Below are 24,604 nucleotides of genomic sequence, written 5' to 3'. Positions count from 1 at the left end.
AGTTGGACATGACTTAAGCGACTTAGCAGCAGCAGCAGCAGAAGCTATTTTCCTAAAGTTAAAAGTTTCTGTCCTTGAGACTCATCATTGTTTAAAGGAAAAGTAAGAATTAGCAGATATTCCCTAGGGAGGACATTTTCTAGAAACACCAAGGGTTGGATGTCTAGAAAAGTTGATGTTCTGAGGTTTTGTAGGCCACGTTTGGACTTGCCACATCCATTTTTTTTTAATAGATTCAATTAAAATTGGGTAATTAAGCATTATATGTTGGTCAAATCACCCAGATTGTATATTAGCATGAACACAAATCTAACCAATTACAAATGACATTTGTCAAACCACCATAGAAGGTAAACCAATCAAAATGGTTATAAATAGACTGAGAATGTCTTTGAATATGCAAAGAAAAATGATGAACGCACTTGGCTGGAGATAGTTCTCAAAACCAGAAATCATTTCTAAATTAAAAGGCAATTAAATGTCTCATAATTACTATTTGGATGTATGTGCATGTGGCTTGATTTTCTCAGCTACAATAATCCTAAGAAAATAATTAAGAGACCTAATTATCCATCATCACAATCCATTAAGTCTGTTGCCCTTGGGTGAGAGCACATATAGACGTGTATAGGAAAAAGTGATCCTATTTGGAAAAACAAGTAAGAAAAAGGTGAGAAAAAACAGCTTCTCTTAATTGTTCAACCTAATCAGACCTGTAGGCCTCAGGAAGTGAGAAGGATAACTCTAGTAGCATCACTTATTTCAGAGACATTAGAGCTCTTTTAGGGTATGATTGGGTTGGTTGTTGCTCAGTGGCTAAGTCATGTCCATCTCTGCAACCCCATGAACTGCAGTGCACCAGGCTTCCCTATCCTTTACTATCTCCCAGAGCTTGCTCAAATTCATGTCTATTGAGTCGGTGATGCTCTCCAACCGTCTTATCCTCTGCTGCCCCCTTCTCTTGCCTTCAATCGCAGCATCAAGGTCTTTCCCAATGAGTCGACTGTTTGCATCACATGGTCAAAGTATTGAAGCTTCAGCTTCAGCAATAATCCTTTTAATGAAAACTCAGAAAATACTAAGTTGAAAGGCAGTGCTTTTTTACAGCCTGTGAAATTGCTTCCAGAGGATGATTGGTTTCTCTCTGTAATGGTGGCACTGTTGGCAGCCTGGGGACCATTTAGGAAGACTCGGAAGGGCTCTGTTGGATGGTAGAAAAAACAAGAGAATTCCAGGAAAGCATCTGCTTCATTGACTATGCTAAAGCCTTTGACTGCATGGATCATAACAAAATGGAAAATTTTTCAAAAGATAGGAATACCTTACCTGCCTCCTGAAAAATCTGTATGTGGGTCAAGAAGCAACAGTTAGAACCAGACATAGAACAACAAACTGGTTTCAAATTGGAAAAGAAGTATGTCAAGGCTGTATATTGTCACCCTGTTTATTTAACTTACATGCAGAGTACATCATGCGAAATGCTGGGCTGGATGAAGCACAAGCTGGAATCAAAATTGCTAGGAAAAATATCAATAACCTCAGATACACAGATGACACCACACTTATGGCAGAAAGTGAAGAGGAACTAAAGAGCCTCTTGATGAAAGTGAAAGAAGAAAGTGAAAAAATTAGCTTAAAGCTAAACATTCAGAAAACGAAGAGCATGGTATCCAGTCTCATCACTTCATAGTAAACAGATGGGGAAACAATGGAAACAGTGACAGACCTTATTCTTTTGGGGCTCCAAAATTACTGCAGATGGTGACTGCAACTATGAAATTAAAAGATGCTTGCTCCTTGGAAGAAAAGCTATGACAAACTTAGCATATTAAAAAGCAGAGACATTACTTTGCTGACAAAGGTCCGTCTAGTCAAAGCTATGGTTTTTCCAGTAGTCATGTATGGATGTGAGACTTGGACCATAAAGAAAGCTGAGTGCTGAAGAACTGATGCTTTTGAACTGTGGTGTTGGAGAAGACTCTTGAGAGTCCCTTGGACTGCAAGGAGATCCAACCAGTGCATCCTAAAGGAAATCAGTCCTGAGTATTCATTGGAAGGACTGATGTTGAAGCTGAAGCTCCAATACTTTGGCCACCTGATGCGAAGATCTGACTCCTTAGAAAATACCCTGATGCTGAGAAAGATTGAGGGCAGAAGGAGACGGGGACAACAGAGGACGAGATGGTTGGATGGCATCACTGACTCAATGGACATGAGTTTGAGCATGCTCCATGAGTTGGTGATGGACAGGGAAGCCTGGCATGCTGCAGTCCGTGGGGTCACAAAGAGTCGGACGCGACTGAGTGCCTGACCTGCACTGAAGGACTGGGTCCTTTGGTAAGAGGACAGCAAGTGGAATCTTGTGACTCTGGACCCCAGGAAGAGTCACATTCTAGGCAAGACCAGTTAGGCTGGCTCCCAGCAAGTGTAAGAACCCAGCAGTGCCCCAGGCCCCATGGTACCGCCTCATTTTCCTTCTCAGGCTTGGCGTGGCTTCTTCCGTGGTCCTTTACACCTCCTGTGAGCTTCCCTGCTCTGTGCTGGAGGAGGAAGAGGTTGCCCTCCATATTCCATGTGAGAAGGTGGGGACCCATCTTTTGCTTCACTGAGAAGAACTTGGAACCTTACAATCTCAGCCTGGAATTCTGTGTTTTCTTGGCTGCGCCCCTGTAATGGATGGGTCTGTCATACCCTGTTCAGGACATTGAGGGGTCTGTTGACCTGGGTGCTTATCAGCTTCCATGATATTTCTGTGGGAGAGCTTTTACTTTATTCCCTCAAATTCAACACATAAATTCACTTTGGGGATATAACCTGGTGGGAGTTACCTACATGTAGTTTAATCATCTTTCCCCAGCTGTTCGCTGCCAGAAGATGGGATTATCTACACATTTATCCACTCATGTATGAGCTGCACCTTGCCTTCGCTATTATTTCAAGTGAGTTTGGTAATTCAGCAGAATTGCAAAGCGATGGACTGTTCTCAATTAAATTTACTTTTGTATTCTCCATGCCTTTTCAGAGCGCCAATGGGAAGGGTTAGGGGGTGCTTGCCAACACGTTTAAATGAATGAGCATGCCCAGTACGGAGTCAGCACTGAATCTATTACTGGTTTTATCAAAATTTCAGTAAAGACAAAGTGAACGGGCATCACCTCTTCAACCAAATCGTTTTCTTATTTTTTTCTTGTAAAAGTTGCATGATATGAAACATTATTCTCACCGTATGTGACTGTACAGTTCAGTGGTACCAAGAACCACTTAGTTGTTATGCAACTCTCACCATCATCGGTCTCTCAGATTTCTCACCTTTCACCTGAACTGAAACTCGGTCCCCATGAAACCCCACCTCCCCTTCCCCCTCCCTACCCACCTATCCTGCAAGCCCTGGCATCAACCAATGTAATTCAACCAAGTCATTTTATTTTCCATTTTCCCCCCAAGAGTCTTTTTGCTTTTTTATTACAAAGAGAACATGACACATTTTATTTCCTCTGACAAGTTCAAAGCAAGCGAACTCCATCTTTGAATAGGTCTCTGATGAGGCAGAAAGGAACCAGGAATCTGGGAGGTCCCAGAGCCCACCCACTGGAAGCAGGGGCCATAGCACACGGGCTGACATCAGAGAGGCTGAAGCCAGGTGGCCTGGGTTCAAATCCCAGGTCATCTGCTTAGCAGCTTGGTGATCTTGGGAAAGTTATTTACCTTTCTAGCTGCTGTGTCGGATGGATTTAATACTAGTAGCTGCTTCGTGTGGCTGTTGGTGAAGACAGAATGTGTAGCGATGGGAAGAAGGACACCAGACATCATCCCCAGCAGGAATTCTAGAACGTTTTCCCCGGTATGTCTTTCTGACGTCTATTTTAGGGGTGTTTTCCTGCCACATATTGTCTGGTTTCTGGTTTCTGCTGTTCTATTGCTCCTCTGTGTCAGCTATGCTTGGAGCACTGTGTCAACTCCAGATTGACTGACAGCTTTCTGCATGTGTGTTTGCCTGTTGGGTCTGGTTGAACTCACTATGCTGATTCAAAAGGCAGACAGTAATGAATTCAGAGTCAAAACTTGAAAAGTCACAGTCAGACCCAAAGTGTTCCCTAAAAATGGCATTAAATTTCCTCTGTTAATGTTAAGAATGACAGTAATTGAACCCGTGTACCTGAAACTCCAGCCTGAATTCTGAATTTGGCTTATTTAGAAGCGAATAGATGTTCATTTTTAATAGCATTTTTCTTTCTCAGAAGTTCCCACATAGGTGAAAATCTAAAAGGAATGTGCCTAACTGATGTGAAAAGCTTCATTCTTTCTACTGTATCTTCGCTATTTTTTTTCCACTTACAAATTTAAACTTCGTGAGCCTTGTTAGATTATGTTTTTCCTCATTTTTGATTCCCATTTATGTCACATTTCTTTTATGTCATCCTATTTGTTTGTCTCAGGACATAGGATTCCAAGCACAGAAGTCATTACTGTGTGGCTTTGGAAAAGAAGTCCTTTTACGGAACTTCCTTCAGTGTAGTGATATCTTTCACCTGATGAATATGGTTTTCTGCTTTGGTTATTGTGCTTTCTTATTGAATTGGTTTTGAAAACCCAGAATTTTGTTACCAGTGAACCAAAATACTTTTGTTTCAAGAGTGTGATGATCAAAACATATGAATTTGGTTTTTTGCCAACTCTTCTGCTCTTTAGCAGAAGATAGTAGGTGGATCACTCTATTATATTTTCCATCAAACCACGTGATGAAAGTAGCTTAATTTTTCTGAAGTTACTTATGGAGCGAGAGAAGGCAGTCCGGAATTCGGACCCAGCCAGAGGAGTGGGTTCAATTTGTTTCATCAAAAAGTTAGGCAGACTTGAGCTGCTGATGGGTGATCAGTAGTCTGGCCAGGCGAGTGGGTGCCTCCCTCCCGGGCATCTACTTTTTAAGCCGGCGGTGCTCTTCCCACTCCGAGGTGGCTGATCACTCATCCCTTCTTCTTTATCCCATTGACCCTGTGTGTTTCAGGCCCTCAGCATCCGCCGGTTGCCTGCAGTGGCCTCTATGTCTGTCTACACATATGGCTCACCTGCTACACTCCTTTCCAGGCTCCTAGAGAGAACTTTCTCAGTTATTGACCTCACCATGCCAACATCTGGGTTAACATCGTATCTGTGGCTTTTTGTAATTCAGAGGGAAAAAACTGAGCTCCTTGGTACAGTTTGCGAGCCCTGCCTTGAGCTACACGCCAACCCAGAAAGCCACATTCCTCTCTGTTCCCACCCCAGTGACTCAGGTCCTCACATGGACACACTTTCTTCCCATTCTAGGCCTTTGTAGTGGCCAGTTCCTTCTCTTTTCATGATTACCCACCCTCCCCTGTCAGTTCCCTCACCATCAAGCTCACGCCTTGCTGCCCTGAGAAATTCCCTTGATTCATCCCTAAGCCAGATGCCTTCCGTGCCCCCAAACCACTGCAAGCATCCCCCCGGCAGCGTTTGCAAAGCAGGGTCTGCCTGTTTCCTCTTTGCAGGGACCAACTCAGATGTCCAACACAAGCACAGAGATGAATTTGTTCACCTGATGATGTGAAAATTATGTGTGTGTGTGTGTGTTTGCATGTGACTAATTCACGTGTAATTATGCCTGTATTCATTTTTCTATGGTTGCTGTGACAAATTAACATCAACTTGGTGACTTGTAGCAATAGAAATGTATTGTCTCAGAGTTGTAGAGGTCAGGAGTCCGAAATGATTTTTATGGGGCTAAAATTAAATCTCAAAATTAAATTCAGGGGAGAATCACTTCTTTGCCTTTTCTAGATGCTGGCGGCGCCACGCCTCCAATCTCAGCCTTGTGGTCACATTGCTTGTTCCTGGGTCTCTGTCACTGTTCCCTCTACCTCTCTTATAAGGAAGCATCTGATCATGTTTAGGGCCCGCTTGAATAATGCAGGATAATTTCCTAATCTCAAGATCCTTAATTTAATCATATCTGTAAAGTTCTTTTTTGCCCTACAAGGTAGCACTCATTGGTTCCAGGGAATAGTGTGTGAATATCTTTTGTGGGGGGCCATTATTCAAATTCACCAACCATGCCCCGCCCCTACATACACACAAAATTTGTGTTTCTGGGTGCTATTCAGAGCCATAGAGATGGAAATCAAATTCCTTCCCACAAAACTGGGTAAAGTTGCAACACGTGGCAATTAGTTGCCAATTCAGGCTTATCATACAGGTAAAGACCAACTAAGAATGGATGGAAAGGGGTGAGGGGAAACAGTGATGTTTATTTCAAACTGTTGTAAAATTGTAACAAAAATATCCATTTTCAATCAAAATATCTTAGACATTGCATATATCAAAAAACCACCAGTTCTCATTCTCATACTTGAAATACTTTCAGACTTGTTTACAAGGTAGAGTTCTTTCTCATCAAAGACTTTAGTGCTAGTTATAATAATCCACCGTCACATAAATAAACTGATTATACTATAGAAAAGAAACAAATTCTTGATGAAATAAATGGTGAAAACACACATTCCTGTTGAATACTAAATTATTTATTGGCTTGAATAAGTTCAAGCAGGTATTCATGAAATTATGAGGCTTCAGTATTAACTGGGAAATGAATATATCAATAGTGCTCATTAAGTTCTCTTTTAACATTGTGATAATATTATAAATAATATTTCTTGAACAAAAATTACACATCCTATTACACATTTTATGTAAAATAGGAGAGAAATGTAACTGCCCCAATATATACCAGAAAACAAACTTTAATGTTTGTTTCTCTTAGCTGCAAACTAAAATTTATGAGACTAAGACTGAATAAGACTCCTATAAAGGATTTTCCATATATTTTGTGATCTGACAAATAGATCAATATGTTTTGAAGTTGAAATAAATTCAGTCTTTGTAGTGGTAGGGTGCATCTCAGGAAGCAAGGGTTTATAACGTGAACAATAAATAAATTCCGAGTGGTTCAGCGAGTATAGAATAATTCCCTAGTAAGCATCCATAATCTGGGCTTTATAAGAACTTCCGTGAATTCTAGTGCACACATTCTAACTTAGAACCATGAAGAAAAGGAATCGAGTACAAAGTATTATTTGTTTTTGTGAAGCTAGTTTCAGAAAAAAATAGTAAATATTGATGGAAAAACTAAAAACAAACATCCATGTATTTACGTTTATGTTGAGTGTTATGGTCACAATTCCTGAAGGATGCATTCATTAGGATATAGCCAGAATATACAGTAATAGGACCCAAACTGATGAACCCAATAAAGGTGACTTTATGCTTCAAGCAAGAGAAACCTAACATATGGGATCACAAATGAATCTTGAAAACACAAGAAATATTTTTTTGATCTCAACAGAATAAAACTAAGTCAAACGAAGAATCTGTATCTCTTCGCATTCATGCTATGGTTGCTAGACTGTTTTTCTACATCTCATGTTGCCTCAAAATTAACACCTTGGCCCTTCATATTGGTCCTTCACTGTGAGATGCAGTCCCTTCTAAACTCCTTCACTGTGAGATGCAGTCCCTTCTAAACTCCCTCCCTGTGAGATGCAGTCCCTTCATATTGGTCCTTCACTGTGAGATGCAGTCCCTTCTAAACTCCCTCCCTGTGAGATGCAGTCTCTTTCAAAGTCCTAAGTGAGGTCTTGTTCTATGGCTGGGAAACGCATTCCTGTAGCAGGGCCAGAACTGTTTCTCTCCACTTTTCCCTGTGGATCTGAAATGTGATTGTCAGTAGTCAAGTGCTCTGTGTGAGCAGGCTTTGGTCAAAGCCCTAGTACAAATTTAGCCTTGTGGAGACATTTCCAAGACAACATTCATTATGCAAAGTTGCTTATCCTTCCAGTTGACTGAGGTCCAACAGAGCATTCCATGTCATTTGCTGCCTTTTTTATTTTTATTTTTTTGCGAGACCTCTTGTCATTGTTCTGTAAAGTCTTCAAGTAGTGTTAAGAAGCTCACCTTGGTCTGATATTTCTCACGACTACATAATCAATTTATTCCTTTCAGGGTACTTCTTTGCATGAGTAAAATAAATGTTACATCAGCTAGAATGCCTACTTTTAATTTGATTGTGTTATATCTGTTTCATTTCTAATGAACGTCACAATTTTTGTTAAATATTACAAATATCATGATGTTTGAATTGCCCCATCTGTGTGATGGAAGATGTAATCATATGTTTGAAAATATGGCATTTGAAGCAATATTTTTCAGACATTTGGGAAATATGTAGTTAAGGAGCTGGCCCTTGAGAAGTCAATCCACTCTGAAGTCAACACTTTTATCCCATGCTTGATTTACTTTGTACTGGATTCTTTATATACAAACACTTCAGCAAGTTTATATATAAAAATAGTCATTTCTCCATAATTACAATTTTACCCCTACATTTATTCTGATGAATTGGACATTATGCCATTTTTCAAACCAATCTCTCTTGAATCCATAAAGATAACTTCTTTGAAACCAAGAGCAGCTGTGCTTGCTAGCTTACCTTCCAGCAGCATTTTCACTCATGGCAACATTTTGGAAATATAAGAATTGTTTGGTGCCTCGGTGTCTGACAGTCATAATTCTAAATATTCTACCAGATTTTATAGTGTTCTTGATATTGGCCTCCTTCCTAATCCACTTTTTTTCACAAAATCATCTAGGGAGGGCTCATTCATGTTCAGAAGTAGGGTGGGATTATTAGAACTCACCTTCCATTACATTTTCTCCAAATTCAATTTCATTCCAAGCATTTTGCTTATTTAAAGTTTTGTTTTTTGGTTGTGAACTGTTTTTAAAGTCTTTTTAGTTTGTTACAATATTCCTTCTGTTTTATGTTTTGGTTTTTTGGCCAAGAGGCATGTTGGATCTTAGTTCCCCGACCAGGAATCGAACCCACACCTCCTACATTGGAAGGCGAAGTCTTAACCACTGACCGCCAGGAAAGTCCCTCCAAGCACTTTAGATTGCTTATCAAAGATGCTTGGTTCCTTGGAACCAAATATGCCTCCTAGAGTCCCAGAATTCTAGAGGTGCTAAAGGATTTTAGGTATTGCATACATGTTAATTCTATTAATTAAAAATTAGTTACATTGATGCATACCACATATAAAAATTTAAGGCATTGGCAACCCTCAGTGCTGCAGTCCATGGGGTCGCAAAGCGTCGGACAAGACTGAACGACTGGACTGAACTGAACTGATATGAGATTATAGGGCTTTCCTGATGGCTCAGAGGTAAAGAATCTGCCTGCCAATGCAGGAGATGCAGGTTCGATCCCTAGCTCCAGAAGATCCCCTGGAGAAGGAAACGGCAATGCACTTCAGTATTATTGTCTGGAGAATCCCATGGACAGAGGAACCTGACAGCAAGCTATAGTCCATGGGGTCACAGAGTTGGATGAGACTTAGTGACTAAACAACAGCATATGAGATTCTACATAAGATTTTACTTAAGGAAGTGAAAGCACGTGCACACACACACACACACACACAAAGCAGAAAAAATGTAGAAATCTGTACTCTAGTGCAGGGGTCCCCAACTCTTGGGCCAAGGACCAGTACCTGTCTGTGGTCTGTTAGAAACTGGACCACACAGCAGATGGTAAGCCAGAGGTGGGTGAGCAAGCAAAGCTCCATCTGTATTTATGGCTGCTCCCCACATCGCTCACGTTACTACCTAAGCTCTGCTTCCTGTCAGATCTGTGGCAGCATAATAAATGGACGCACTTGAATCATCTCGAAACTGTCCCCCACCCCAGACTGTGGAAAAATGATTTACCATGACCAGCCCCTGCTGCGTAAAAGCCTGGGGACCCTGCTCTGGTGGATTCTGCACCCACCTTGATGTTTGTCTTCCCAGTGTCAGGGGAGGGTTTGGAAGAAGCACTGTTGAGGTGTGTGGACCACAGATGCATAGGGTATGGTACCAAAGTCTCATGTGTCCCTTCCACTTGGGGGGCACCATCAGGGTGCCTGGAGCCACTTCAAGGTTGCAGGCATAGAGCTTCCTCGGCCTGTTCATGTATGCAGCAGGCGGGCTGTTGAACAAACTTCTTATGTGTGAAGCAGTGTTCCAGGCGCTGGGGACACAGAAGTGAACCGAGGGGATGAGACGCCTACCCAAGTGGGAGTCACCTTCCAGGGGGCCTGAGAATGCCTGTTGCTGTTTCCATGCATGACCACACAGGCCCCATGAGGAGGTAACCCTTGAGCAGAGATGAGCTGGAGGCATAGGCATTAGCCAGGTTTGTGTCCCAGAAAGTGGGACGAGCTGGTACACAAGCCACAGGAAACACATCTGCCTTGTCTGAGGACCAGCACAGGGCATGGGGGTGATGGGGTCTAGGAAAGCCAAGAGAAGGCAAGTGAATAGATCTGGTAGACCCTTCCAGAAGGCTTTAACTTTTCCTCCAGGTAAATGAAGGACCCCCTGGAAGGCTGTGGCAGAGGAGGGATGGGATATCAATACCTGTTTTAAAAGCACAATATCCTTGCTGTCTCAAGAGCAGACTGTTCTGATATTCGAGATGTGTTGTTGTTGTTCAGTCACTCAGTTGTGTCCGACTCTTTGAGACCCCGTGGACTGCAGCACGCCAGGCTTCCCTGTCCTTCACCATCTTCCGGAGCTTACTCAAACTCATGCCCATCGAGTTGGTGATGCCAACCAATCATCTCATCCTCTGTCATCCCCTTTTCCTCCTGCCCTCAATCTTTCCCAGGATCAGAATCTTCTTCCAGTGAGTTGGTTCTTTGCATTAAGTGGCCAAAGTATTGAGCTTCAGTGTCAGTCCTTCCAATGAATATTCATTGTTGATTTCCTTTAGGATTGACTGGTTTGATCTCCTTGCAGGTCAAGGGACTCTCAAGACATTGTTGATTTCCTTTAGGATTGACTGGTTTGATCTCCTTGCAGGTCAAGGGACTCTCAAGAGTCTTCTCCAGCACCACAGTTTGAAAACATCAGTTCTTCAGTTCTCAGCCTTGCTTATAGTCCAACTCTCATATCCATATATGACTACTGGAAAAACCAAAGCTTTGGCTAGACAGACCTTTGTTGGCAAAGTGACTGCTCTGCTTTTTAATATGCTGGCTAGGTTAATCATAGCTTTTCTTCCAAGGAGCAAGTGTCTTTTAATTTCATGGCTGCAGTCACCATCTGCAGTGATTTTGGAGCCCAAGAAAATAAGATGTGTAATGTCACAAAATCAACCTCAGTTTTTATATCATACCCTGGCCATGCAGTTGTAACTATAGAGTTTCGTTAGATGAATCATGCCTCCTTTAAAATCAATGCTAGGACCATGAGTGGGCCCAGAGGCTTTAAAAATGAATGCATTCCATGACAGGGCAATCGATGGCTTGTATGATTAATTAATGTTTGCTGAATGGCTACAGCTCCGAATTTAGGTGTATACACATTTCTATGCTTTAAGTATACAGTTGTTTGTTTGTTTTTCCTAAATTATGGGCTTCCAAGGTGGCTCAGACAGTAAAGAATCCGCCTGCAGTTCAGGAGACCTGGGTTTGATCCCTTGGTCGGGAAAATCCCCTGGAGAAGGGAAAGTCTACCCACTCTACTATTCTTACCTGGAGAATCCCATGGACAGAGGAGCCTGGCAGGGTTGCAAAGAGTCAGACAGAACTGAGCAACTTTCACATCACTTCACTTTCTAAATTAAGGGAAAAAAGAAAACTGTGACAGCCAGTGATGAAGGTCAGTTGTGCTCAATGACTAAATTGTGTCCAGCGCTTTGCAAACCCATGGACTGTAGCCTACACACCAAGCTCCTCTGTCCTTGGGATTTCCCAAGCAAGAACACTGGATTGGGTTACCATTTCCTTCTCCAATGAAGATCAGTTACTTTGACAATTTCAAAGTGAAGGAGAGTGGATTAGAGCCCAGACCTCCTCCAAGCTACCAAATTCCAATCCTGGTGTCCCACTTGCTCTGTATGTGGTTTTGCAAAGTGGCTTAGCCACTGTCCTCATCCTGAACATAACCTTAATGGTATTTTCCACACAAAATTATAGAGGCATATACGTGAGATAAATGTATAGAAAGCATGTAGTACTGTGATTAGGGTGTAACCAAAGTTTTTGAACTGTGGTGTTGGAGAAGACTCTTCAGAGTCTCTTGGACTGCAAGGAGATCCAACCAGTCCATCCTAAAGGAAATCAGTCCTGAATATTCATTGGAAGGACCGATGTTGAAGCTGAAACTCCCATACTTTGTCTACCTGATGGAAAGAGCCGACTCTTTTGAAAAGACCCTGATGCTGGGAAAGATTGAAGGTGGGAGGAGAAGGGGATGACAGAGGATGAGATAGTTGGATGGCATCACTGACTCTACGGACATGAGTTTGAGTCAACTCTGGGAGTTGGTGATGGACAGGGAGGCCTAGCGTGCTGCGGTCCATGGGGTCGCAGAGAGTCAGACACGACAGAGCAACTGAACTGAACTGAACTGACTGGAAGTTTTATAAACTGCTATCCATGCTGTGGTAAGATCTGGCCAATTTGCAGCAGAACAATGTCCCTCATTAATGTGCTGTCTGTTTTTCGGTTTCAGGGTTTCTTATGTCGTGATGTCTGGCTATCTGTGCTGTGTTGAATGGGGTCCCTCCAAAATTCATCTTCAACTCAATTCTCAGCATGTGACCTTTTTAGCAAGCAGAATCTTTGCAGATGTAATTAGTTAAGATAATGGATTGAGTGGGCCCTAATTCAAACACCAATGTTTTCTTAAGAAGTGCATTTGGACAGAGGCACACAAGGGGAGGACTGTATGATGACAGTTGCAAGGACCAGAGTGTTGCTTCCACGAGCCAATGAAGGTCAAGGATAGCCAAGCAGTCACCAGAGGCAGGAGAGCCCAGAAAGAAGCAACTCTGGCTGACCTACCCCTTGGGAACTGTGAGAAAATAAATTTATATTGTTTAAAGCCACCCCGTTTGCGGTGCTCTGTTACATCAGCCCTAGGTATCTCATACCTTGTCTGCTCAATCAAAAAGAACAGTCCTGAACTTAAAAAGCCCGATTATAAAACAAAAGCCCCAGTGAGCATTTGACAAATTGGGAGCTCCACTGGGCAGGGATCAAAGGAAGTTTGACTTGGTATTATTTTGTGGAAGAAAATCTTGGGCTTTGATATATAAGGATTTAAACAATGATTATAGCACATTTGTATGGGACTCTCTGAGGTTCAGATGTTTCTCTAATGCTGGATGACTTCAGTTTTGTAAGAATCAAAAAACAGTAGTTAGAAGATATGATAAAAGTCCCCTTCCAATTCTCTGACCTGGAAACCGCCAGTAAGAATAAAATGGGCTTGCTTACATTTGCCATAGATGTAAATGTCGGTGTACGGCGAATTGATGTTAAAAGAGAATGAATACACTTAATATCCACTAAGAAGTAAAGACCCAGAGGCAGACTGGACAAATCCTTTCAAATTGACTCAACTCTTTACCCCTTTGTCTTGCAGTGCACACCTTTCCATCTTAAGTGCCCCCAGTTTCTTAGTTCAGGGATCAAACCCAGGCCCCCTGCAATGGAAGTGTACGGCCCTAACCACTGAACTCCCAGGGAATTCCCAATTGCCACTTGTTTTGAACCTATCAAGTGTGACCCCTAAAATAATTATCGAAGCTGCCTTTGCCCAAGGATAACTAGATTGACGCTTGACTCAGGTCGCATAAAAATCACAACTGTTTCAAATTCCAACTCGTTTGCATTTTGCTTCTCTTTTGAATACATACAGTCTCATGTCCCTGGCAATTTGTTTATAATCATCATGACAATTTAACATTCTCCAGCATTTCACAGAAATCCATGACATAAGAGTATGAATGCAAACATATTTTTTAAAAAAGCCCTCAGGTGGTTGTTAATTTTTGGCACTGTGTAATTAAACTAGTTTTTTTTTCATGTTATCTTTTGCCAGTATCTAATTAGCAAAGCCATCTGCTGAAAGAGTGTTGGCCCATCTGCCTAGAATGTTGTTCTCTTCATTTTTATGAAAAGTATCTGCCTTTGCTGGTCCCGGTCTAATTAACTTCTCTGTCTGCAGAATGTGATAATACACAGCTTTGTTTATATACTTCTGCGAACTGTGGATTTATATGTATGTAACTCCTCCGTAAAAAGAGCCAATCTTTTTTTTTCTTTCTCCCATCCTATTTACTTCTGAGATCACAGTTCTGTTAATCATAACCAGAACATGTGTGTGTGTGCACGACAGAGAAGAGTATACTGTACCATGAAACCATAAATGCTTTGACACACCCAGGATTTCTGCAGGTATAACATGATTTTTGGTAAACCTGCTCTCTCTGAAAGTTCTGTCACTTCCTGAAAGTTAAAGGTGTTGTAAGTTTCAGTGTACCATTGGATTCTGGATGAACATGCTTCTGTAACAACGAAAATGACCTTGGATGCGTTCTCAGATTTAGCCTGATGCTGACTAGGCTGACAGAAGTCACTTAAATTTTATTGTAAATTAATGTCTGATTTGTGTGAATATTATCTCTCTGTGTGTTTTTCCTTATTTTGCTCATTATCTATTGGTGTCTTGCACTTGGTCGGTATTTAATGAATATTAAATGAGAGAGTGGTAAATGTGTGTGTATAAAGCAGCACTTCTGTAAGTTGTTGAATAGCGCAGATATTATTTCTATTTACAGACAAAAAAGTCACAAACTGGAATCTTTGTGTCTTTTAAGATGTAGATATTTCAAACTCATTGCCTTTGGATATTCGAGTAACCACATTATCACTGCAACACTTCTGCTGTTGAAAAATGTAACGAAGACTAAATACAGAATAGAGTCAAATATTTAGATACCTTTTCTCTACCAGGTCTTATGCTACAGAAAAAGACAAAGAGATGACAAAAATTTAAGGATGTGAAAGAAACAGAGATAGAAAATAAGATCACGAGTGTTGCATCAAGGTGTGAGTGCAACAGACCTAGAATGTATGTGGAATGTAGACCTAGAATGTAGACATAGAATGCCTTAGCCCTTGTGGTGACTGTCATAAAGGCAGGTTTGCATGGGTAGAAAGTGTCTCAAAATGCAAGGCAACCAGAAAGATGGCTTCGTAAATCATAGCGGAATTTGTTCCAAAATTATCAAAGAATTTCATTCTGCACAGTAAATCTCCATTGAGATTAGAGTGAGATGGCTTGATTTTTAAAAATTTATGAATCTTATAGAATAAAGAAAAGTTGTGACCAGGCTAAAATGTAGTCTAATTCAAGCAGAATAATTGAGAAACTTTGAGAAATCTGATCCTGGAGAGTCCCACTGAAATTCATATTTCTCTCCAGTGAAAGTGTCTTTACCCATTGCTGCCACCAGGTCATACAGGTAAAGTCTAGTTTGTTGAATGAGTGAAAAATAAGGGGCTCGGTGCACTGGGAAGACCCAGAGGAATCGGGTGGAGAGGGAGGTGGGAGGGGGGATCGGGATGGGGAATACATGTAAATCCATGGCTGATTCATGTCAATGTATGACAAAAACCACTACAATATTGTAAAGTAGTTAGCATCCAATTAATAAAAATAAATGGAAAAAAAAATAGAATACAAGAGTGAAAAAAAAATAAGGTGCTCATCTGGAACACCCAATTTTAGGCCAATCTGGAAAAGATACATTTCCCTACTTCATTCTTTATCAAATTCTGTGATATCCAATCACATGTGTTCAACTCTACAAAAGATAGTTCGTTTCTCTTCTTAATATAATTTCCCTTTATCCTGTCTTCTAGTCAGGGTGAAAGTGAATCAACAGAATAGCTACATAATCATAGTCTTTAATTAATTCTGGATTTGAATATTATTGGAAACTTGATATACTGTAATAAAAATGCCACAGGAAAGCAATTTTGCTACTTTTAATAACTGTCTTCAGAAAAATCTGTAAGATTTTTTCCATTTCCTATTGGTCTAATAAACTTATGTGAGCAGTTGCTCTTTCTGGGTAAACTGGATAAAGTAGTGACATGTGTTCAAGAACTGTCACAATTTTTTTTTTTTCTATTACTGTCCCCTTCCAATCCTTGGCCAGTGTTTATCTTGAAAATGCAAAGGCTACTTGGATGTTAGGAAAACATGGGAAGCTGATTGTTTGCCATTTCATCAGAAGGATTTGACTTTTGATGGCGTTTGATAAATATTCTTCCTGTAGCTCTGGCACTAACGGCTTCTTTCAGCTCTTAAGTTTACTGAAGAGTGCAGTACTGTTTAACTTTCAACAAATTCACTAGACAGGCGAGAGCCACAAGGAATGCGCCATTATCTGAAGCATTTTACTGAGTAATTTGCCTAGCGATTATGCAGCACAAATCCTCTTTGTGATCTATAACTCTAAGTCCCCTTGATAATATAATATCCAAGTTATACCAAGGTCTACTTGACTAAAGACTATATCATAGCGTGGGCTTGCCTGGTGGATCTAGTGGTGAAGAACCCGCCGGCCAATGCAGGAGACACAAGTTCGACCCTGGGTCGGGAAGACCCCCTGGAGAAGGAAGTGGCGACCTACTTGTCTGGGAAATATCAGGGACAGAAGGAGCCTGGAGGGCTATGGTCTCTGGAGTCACAAAGGAGTCAAATACAACTTAGGGACTAAGCAACAACTGTAATATCATAGTGTATCATTTCTTTTTTGAGTTTGAGTAAGGGTGAAGGCGGGACTTTCCTGATGGCTCAGATAGTAAAGAATCTGCCTGCAATGCAGGAGACCCAGGTTTGATCCCTGGGTCAGGAAGATCCCCTGGAGAAGGGATCCCACTGTAGTGTTCTTGGCTGGAGAATCCCATGGACACAGTCCATGGGATGGCAAAGACTCAGACATGACTGAACAACTAAACACATAAACATGCCCTCACCTTAGAAAGTGTGAAGACATGGATATCTTTATTTCCATGAAAACAACAGGATGAGCTTTTATACAGAGGTCTGCTAAAGGAACACTCCCCTCAAAACTGCAGCAATGCACTTCTTTTATCTGTGCTTCCTGGGGATATATAATTATGCAACTGTATGTGAAGCTCTTATCTCTTCTCTTATCTCTTCTCTGAGGTGTCACCACTTCTCATAAAAGGATCTGTCTCTCTAGTGTGAAATTCAAGTCATTTGTTTGCATTAGATGCTAATTAGCTCTAACCTTCTTGGTGCCATTAAGCATTATGAACAGGAAAACATCACAGGAAGAAAGAACAAATTCTTTCATCAGATGTTGACATGGACAAAAATCTCTAAGTCTGCACAGGGGAAAACAGTTATAGTATTGTTTCTGTTTGAAAGGCCCTTAAGTGGTTCTCTCTAGAACACTTTTCTTGTGGATTCATATTTGATAAGCAAGATAAGATTTGGAAAATGCGGTGTTTTATGTTTTAATCTCTTATGTAACATTCTTTGGAGAACAGTAGATGTTAGATAATGGTGTTGATATGACTTTTGTTGTTTTCCTCAGTTCAGAAGAGTTAGCGAAAAAAAACATTCTTTTTAAAAGTAAGAGTGAAGCCTTTATTCTCTTGCATAATATCTAGCATTAGTATTTTTTCACTTAGTTTATTATGTAGCAGTAACCCAAACTAACAACAAATTGTCCCTCACTTCAATTTTTTTTTTTCTGGTAATGATTCATCTGGTTCTTCAGAACTCTTGAATTCTTCAGAAATCCAACTGTAACAGGAAAATAGGACAATATTGTGATGAGAGACGGACAGAATAAAGGAAACATTTTGGCCCTATGAAAGTAAAATAGTAGAAAATATAAATACCGCAGATGCTTAAATCTGTTCAAAATATGATTCCCAATCTCAACATACCAGCCATTAAAGCTTGCAAGCATCCTTTCTTCCTGTGAAGTAAGTGCTGTGCATTATCTTGACTAAGCACAGGTCCACTTGTGAGTTAGCATCAGGTGTCAAAGAATGCATATCAAATTGATCGGCGTGAGTTAGATCTGGAAAGTGAGGGAAGAAATTTAGAAGCTGTAGCTCTCAGTATTTAGTGGGAGCTAATGAGAGTATGGAAATTAGTGGCTTTGGAAGGAAGTAGTAGCTGGGCTTTGCATGAGCTGCTTATTTTATTGACTATTCATCATCTATATGTGTGTTTGGGGAGTAGGGATACAGGCAGTCAACCTTGCTTCATTATCTATGAATACTGATAAATGACAGACTATTAAGATATACATGTCTACATGAGGATTTAGATCGGTTTGTCTCTGTTTTCAGCATCTTAAGAATCCATTCCGTGATGCACAGAAGGGAGTGTTTCTGTCATCACTGCGTCAGAGTCACTGACTCATAGCGTGTGCCTGTCTTATGGCGATGTTTGAAATATCACATTATTGCTGCATAAATGAAAATACTTAGGGGATGAGTCCTTTAAAATGCTTCCCTTTGAAAGCTCAGTGTAAACCCACATGACCGGATGACATGCATTTTGTGTAAACTTTGTGAGGGTGAAGATGTTGGGTGCTGTGGCCTCTCTGCATCACCCCTTCTGGGTACTGGTGCCTTAGTGTTTGTTTTCCTCTTATTAAGTCACAGTCCTAACAGTTGCTGTCACGCTGGTGTTTCTTACAGGCTGTGGAGTGGGAGTGTGACGAAGCAACCAAGAAGGCCTGTTACAGCAAAGGCAAGTCCCAGGTAAGGAGGACGCTGTCACGGGCATGTCATCACTGACTTGAAGGCCGGTATGTAGAATATTTTAATATGAAGGTTACTCCTGGTTATGGTGCCATGGACACTGAAAAATGAATGAAAAATGATTCAAAATATACACACAGGAAATTCTCAAGGTTCTACCATTTAAAAGTGAGATGAACAATAGTCAGTTGTTAGGATTCAGAACATAGCAGATCTAATTTGCCCTCCCAATCATTAGAATGAGACATGAAATTAATTGGTTATGATGTTATTTAGAAAAATATGGACCTGAATTTTGAAAATGCTCTTTTAATTCCCCCTAATCATTCCTGATGGGCTCCCTGGATGGCTCAGTGGTTCAAAGAATCTGCCTGCAATACAAGAGACACAGGTTTGATCTCTGGGTTGGAAAGGTTCCCTGGAGGAGCAAATGGCTACCCATTCCATGATTCTTGCCTGGAAAATTCCATGGACAGTGGAGTCTGGGAGGCTACAGCCCTTGGAGCCACAAAGAGTTGGACACAACTGAGCGCAGCACAGCAATCATACCTTGCAGCTCACTCCAGGAAGTGATTATATAATAAACCTAATTATTAGATCACAAATGATTCGAGATTTTTTAATAATGTATCTTAACATATCTTTATATGTTAAATAAAATATAGGGCCTTCCCTAGTAGCTCAGATGGTAAAGCATCTGCCTGCAATGCAAGAGACATGGGTTTGATCCTTGGGTCGGGAGGATCCCCTGGAGAAGGGAATGGCTACCCACTCCAGTATTCTTGCCTGGAGAATCCCAGGCACAGAGGAGCCTGGCGGGCTACAGTCCACGGAGTCACAAAGAGTCAGACACAACTGAGTGACTAACATACACATCTTTAAAATGAGCTCTCTCTCTCTGTCTGTCTCCGAATGAATATCTACATCCTCAAGTTCCCAAGGATAGATAGATTATCGCTAAGGTTGGAGATACAGTTCTTGAATTCCTGGGCACATCACAGGTCTTGCTGTTCATTCACTCAGTCGTGACCCCACGGACTGCAGCACGCCAGGCTTCCCTGTCCTTCCCCATCTCCCGGAGTTTGCTTAAACTCATGTCCATTGAGTTGGTGATGCCATCCAACCATCTCATCCTCCGTCATCCCCTTCTCCTCCTGCCATCAATCTTTCCCAGCATCAGGGTCTTTTCTAAAGAGTTGGCTCTTTGCCTCAGGTGGCCAAAGTATTGGAGTTTCAGCTTCAGCATCAGACCTTCCAATGAATATACAGTGTTGATTTCCTTGAGGATTGACCAGTTTAATCTCCTTGCAGTCCAAGGGACTCTCAAGAGTCTTCTTCAGCACCACAGTTCAAAAGCATTAATTCTTCAATCTACCTTCACACAACTTCAGCTCAGTAAGAGGCCTGAGTCCTTTTCCAAGGAATTTTATATTTCGAGAAAATCACACTGGCTCATCCTGAAGGAATTCTTCTGCAGCTGATCCCTAAGCTCATGATGTTTCATTCTGTTGAAAGAAAGTGAAGTCGCTTAGTCGTGTCCAACTCTTTGCAACCCCATGGACTGTAGCCTGCCAGGTTCCTCTGTTCGTGGGATTTCCCAGGCAAGAATACTGGAGTCGGTTGCCATTCCCCTCTCCGGGGGATCTTCCCGACCCAGGGATCGAACCTGGCACTCCAGCATTGCAGGCAGACTTGTTATTGTCTGAAGCACCAGGGATCGTTCTGTTAGTGATCGTCTCACTTTACTAGAATGTGGGCCTTTCTGATGCGAATCACACTTAAGGTTACAGAAGAAGCAGACACACAGCGGCAGAGAGGGCTCTCTGTGCAAAGTGTGGTCCCAAGGCCAGGAACTTGGGAGACACACAGCAAATGGAGAGAGGGCGCTGGTGAAGTATCCTCACACCACCTGTGTTGGTCCAAGACTGCTGCACACTTTATTTTATCCAGTTTCATCCCCTGTTCCTTTGTCTTTTAAATCAGCGGTTCTGAGAGACATACATGGAGGCAGGTCTCAGCACACTTAGTTATTCAGTTTCCCAAAACTGAAAGAAGGAAGAGGAGGAAGAAAATGCCAACTTAGCTAGAGAAACACTTGGAGACATTGATAAAAAGCCAAAGTTGCTGAAGGCTATTTACTGAAAGTTATATTTAACCTCAAAAATTCCTCTGAGATAAGTCATCAGAGACACAGATAATTTAAAGGTAGCACTAAGTTCCAAAGAATCAGACTAGTGTCTCTTAAAATTCCTGCCAAAATAAATGAATTAGAACATAGTAAATTTATTTACCTCTGTAATAAATTCAATGGAATTTGTATATATTATATATAAAGCTTTGGAAAAGGGGCTTCCTATATGCCTTTCCTCTCTGCCCTCTAACACTTACACATCTGATGGGTGGATTCCTGCGCTTTTGTTCCTTACTCCTTGGCACATAAGAAGTGCTTCAAGGAAGACTCTCTGTACTGAACAGTGAAATAGATCAGCTTGGGTGTGAGGGCTGGAAACGCGACTTTCTTTCTTCTGGCAAGATCCACGGATGGGAAACACTGGCCGCTCTGGCCATGGTTCTCAGGCCAGCGCTGTCCCTTGTCTGGTGACACTGGGGACCCCAGGGCCCCTGGGCTTTCTTCTCCCTCTTTAGTTCAGTTCATCGCTCAGTCGTGTCCGACTCTTTGTGACCCCATGGACTGCAGCACACCAGGCCTCCCTGTCCGTCACCAACTCCCGGAGCTTACTCATGTCCATTGAGGCGGTGATGCCATCCAACCATCTCATCCTCTGTCATCCCCTACTTCTCCTGCCTTCAATCTTTCCCAGCATCAGGGTCTTTTCAAATGAGTCAGCTCTTCACATCAGGTGGCCAAAGTATTAGAGCTTCAGCTCAAGATCAGTCCTTCCAAGGAACACTCATGACTGATTTCCTTTAGGATGGACTGGTTGGATCTCCTTGCAGTCTTCTCCAACACTACAGTTCAAAAGCATCAATTCTTTGGCACTCAGCTTTCTTTATGGTCCACCTCTCACATCCATACATGACTACTGGGAAAATCTTTTACTTGTCCCCTTTTTCCTCCTTTATTGTCTGTCTTCATCTCCCTCTAGGACTTTGGATCTTTCTCCTCCTCTTCCTGCTTGCTAGGGCTATGATACACCCATTAGCAGCCCTAGTCAGCTTTGGGAAACGTAGCCACAAATCCTATTGACACGTGCCTGTCCTAAGGCTTGACTGAGAACATGTGTAGTTGGCAGCCCTGGGTCTGGGGGTGGCTGTGCCCTCCTCTGCCTCTCGGGCTCCATCCTAACCCTTCCCTGCCCACCTTGCTATCATTCCACCCTGCCTCGCTTACCCATCTTCCTGGACTCGTGTGTCCCCTGTCCGTGGGCATTTCTGCCTCACCTGTCCCGCCCTACCCTCCATCTCCTGCATACCCCACTGCGTGCCTTCTCAGTAGCTATTTGTATTTCCTGGTCAGTCTGCATGTTGATTACCCAGCCCCTCACTCCTCAACTGGGAGCTGGGCCAGTGGATTCATGTTGATCCCAGCCTGTGGTGGCTGTTCAACTTCACTCCACTACGGAGTGAACAAACGCACGATCCCTCATCTGGATTCTGCTCTCAGCACTCCTGATGTTGGGGCCGGATCACTCCCCGCTGTGGAGTCTGTCCTGTTATTGGTGGATGTTTGACATGATCCTGGCCTCTACGTGCTGGATACTGGTAATTCCTCTCACCCATCAGGACAACCAAAAATAACCAAAAATGTCTCCAGACATTGCCAGACTATGACTCGGTTGAAAATTCTGGCTGTAATTCCCCAAGGTGGGAAATATATTGACAACTTTTACATTGTCTGTGTTAGATTTTACTCTCCCTAAGAGTCCTTTCGTATTTCATCTCGATCTTGCTTATGTAATCATTTCATGGACTTTCAAAAAATCACAGTTAATCCTCTTCATCTCTGTGGACTTCTGTCTCCTACATGTTACAGGAGAACATTCGATTACTTAATCTAGCCAAGATTCCTCCTGCTAATAGTCTATGAGTCTTTAATTTTAAAACAATCTTGTGGTAACCTTATACTAGTAGATTATTACTCCTCGGGGTTCAGAGTTGCTTCTGCTGAATCAAAATTGGCCCATATTTTGCCTTAAGCTGTGATCATTGGTTGTTTGGTGGTTAGAAATTAAGCAATAAAAGCCATAGAACATGCCACAAAGGCTAGCTTCATGCTCATCAGGAATATACTTTTGATTCACAGAAGGAGTGAATCATTATTATATGTAATTGAGGCTTCCTGATACACAGAAAGAAAACGAGCAAAACAAACATTTTCAAAGGAAATCATACCTTTACGTTCCACATGTGTCTGGTTTTAACAGGCTAAGAGCAATGGCAAACCTCAGTAATTAGAAACTGATTCAAACTGCGTTTGTGGATGGAGTTTCTTTTCTTTTTTTTTAAGATGACTATAAGACAGATGAAGATGAATTTCAAAGTGCCGACATTGTGGGAAAGAGAAACTGAATATTTTTTCAGGTTGCATGAAGTATGCTGATAAACTCACAGTTCTGAGCAACCTGAGCTTGTTTGTAACAGAATTCGGTTTTGTAGCAGAACTGTGTGTGCGGCGAAGTTCCCTGGCACAAAATGATACGACAGGATTAGGAAGGGAAGAACCTAGGCCGTGCTGCTGGGCTGGACCAAGGGCAGGGAGAGCAGAGGGACCTCCCAGGCCCTTCCTTTTCTTTCACTAGTTCCTTTCTCTTTTTTAGCATCCCTGTTGCTTTCTTAAAGACCTGAGCCCCGCTCTTGGAACCCAGAAGGGAAGGAACTAAACCACTCCCTAGGGCTAGTCCCTGAATTCAGAGGTCACACAACCCCGGTTTCCCTGTGCTGACGCTTCCAGAGCCCAGATCAGAAAACACTTCGCTCGGGTTCCTTTCACTAAAATATAACATCTATTTGGGGGAGTGGAATTCAGATTTTCCTAGTCGCCCGGAGCTTAGAAATAGGAATTCAATTATCTTTTCATCTGTGCTATGGTAATATGAAAATTTTACACACAGATTGACAGTTTCCCCTCTCCCCGAAATAAAAAAGAATAAGGCAAAATGTGACATCTCAAAAATGAGAAAAATGCCAGCCATTTTGAGTGAACTCATTTTTTCCTGCCCTAAGGAAAAAAAAAAGTGGTCTGTGCGTCTCCACATAATGCATTTTACTGTAGGAACAGGAATGTGGAGCATGGGTGAGGGGGCTGTGGCTGCGGGGTGGTACCACCCATGCCCACTCTGTTCCCTGGAGAGAACATTCCTCCACAGACTGCAGGGGTTGGGAAGAGACAGGACACATTTCCTCAAGTTTCTCGGTGCAGTTGGGACCAACCCGAGCATCATTTCATCTGCAGTCCGTTAAAGTGACCATTCAGGGACTCGGGGTCAAGAAAACATTGCCAGATCTTTGATTCAGGCCTGTCTAGCAGAGAAGGGCGGGTAGAGACTGCCAGTTCTTCGTGAGCTTTGAATTCGGTTCCACTTAAACTTTTCCAGCTCACTTGGGAGAAAGGGGGTGACTTGGCCTGAAAGGATCTTAAACATTCCATCTACGAAAAAGGGAGGGCGAACTCTTGTGTTGTTTGTGGATTCAAAACAGTTTTCTAATAAAATCTGTTGTCGTTCGTTAATTTTGAAACACCATTATAGAATTTGGCTTCTAGAACTATTTAAATGTGTTTGACACAAATATTATTTTAAACATAAATAGTCAGTTCACTTGTGATCCAACAAGAGCTCTTTGTCTGCTTGGGGTCATTATGTCTAAACCAAAATCCTTCCCACCGTGACCTTTAACAACTTTACAAAGGAAACACAGCCGATTATTAAGGGAATAAAAGAGTTCCTTTATGCACATATTATACTTTATAATTTTCGAAA

The 24,604-nt window shown here is 41.9% G+C and overlaps 1 protein-coding gene across 1 annotated transcript in view; it reads left to right on the top strand.

The window, feature by feature from the left end:
* Nucleotides 1–24,604, top strand: part of SEMA5A (semaphorin 5A) — a 565,061-nt gene that overhangs the window by 342,996 nt on the left and 197,461 nt on the right. The window contains exon 6 of the mRNA XM_043489083.1: nucleotides 18,603–18,665. Coding sequence (XP_043345018.1) covers nucleotides 18,603–18,665 — 63 coding nt within the window. The remainder of the gene's footprint in view (nucleotides 1–18,602; nucleotides 18,666–24,604) is intronic.

Source organism: Cervus canadensis, chromosome 16 (genome assembly GCF_019320065.1).
Source record: "Cervus canadensis isolate Bull #8, Minnesota chromosome 16, ASM1932006v1, whole genome shotgun sequence".
Taxonomy (NCBI): domain Eukaryota; kingdom Metazoa; phylum Chordata; class Mammalia; order Artiodactyla; family Cervidae; genus Cervus; species Cervus canadensis.
This window is presented reverse-complemented; position numbering and strand designations above follow the sequence as displayed.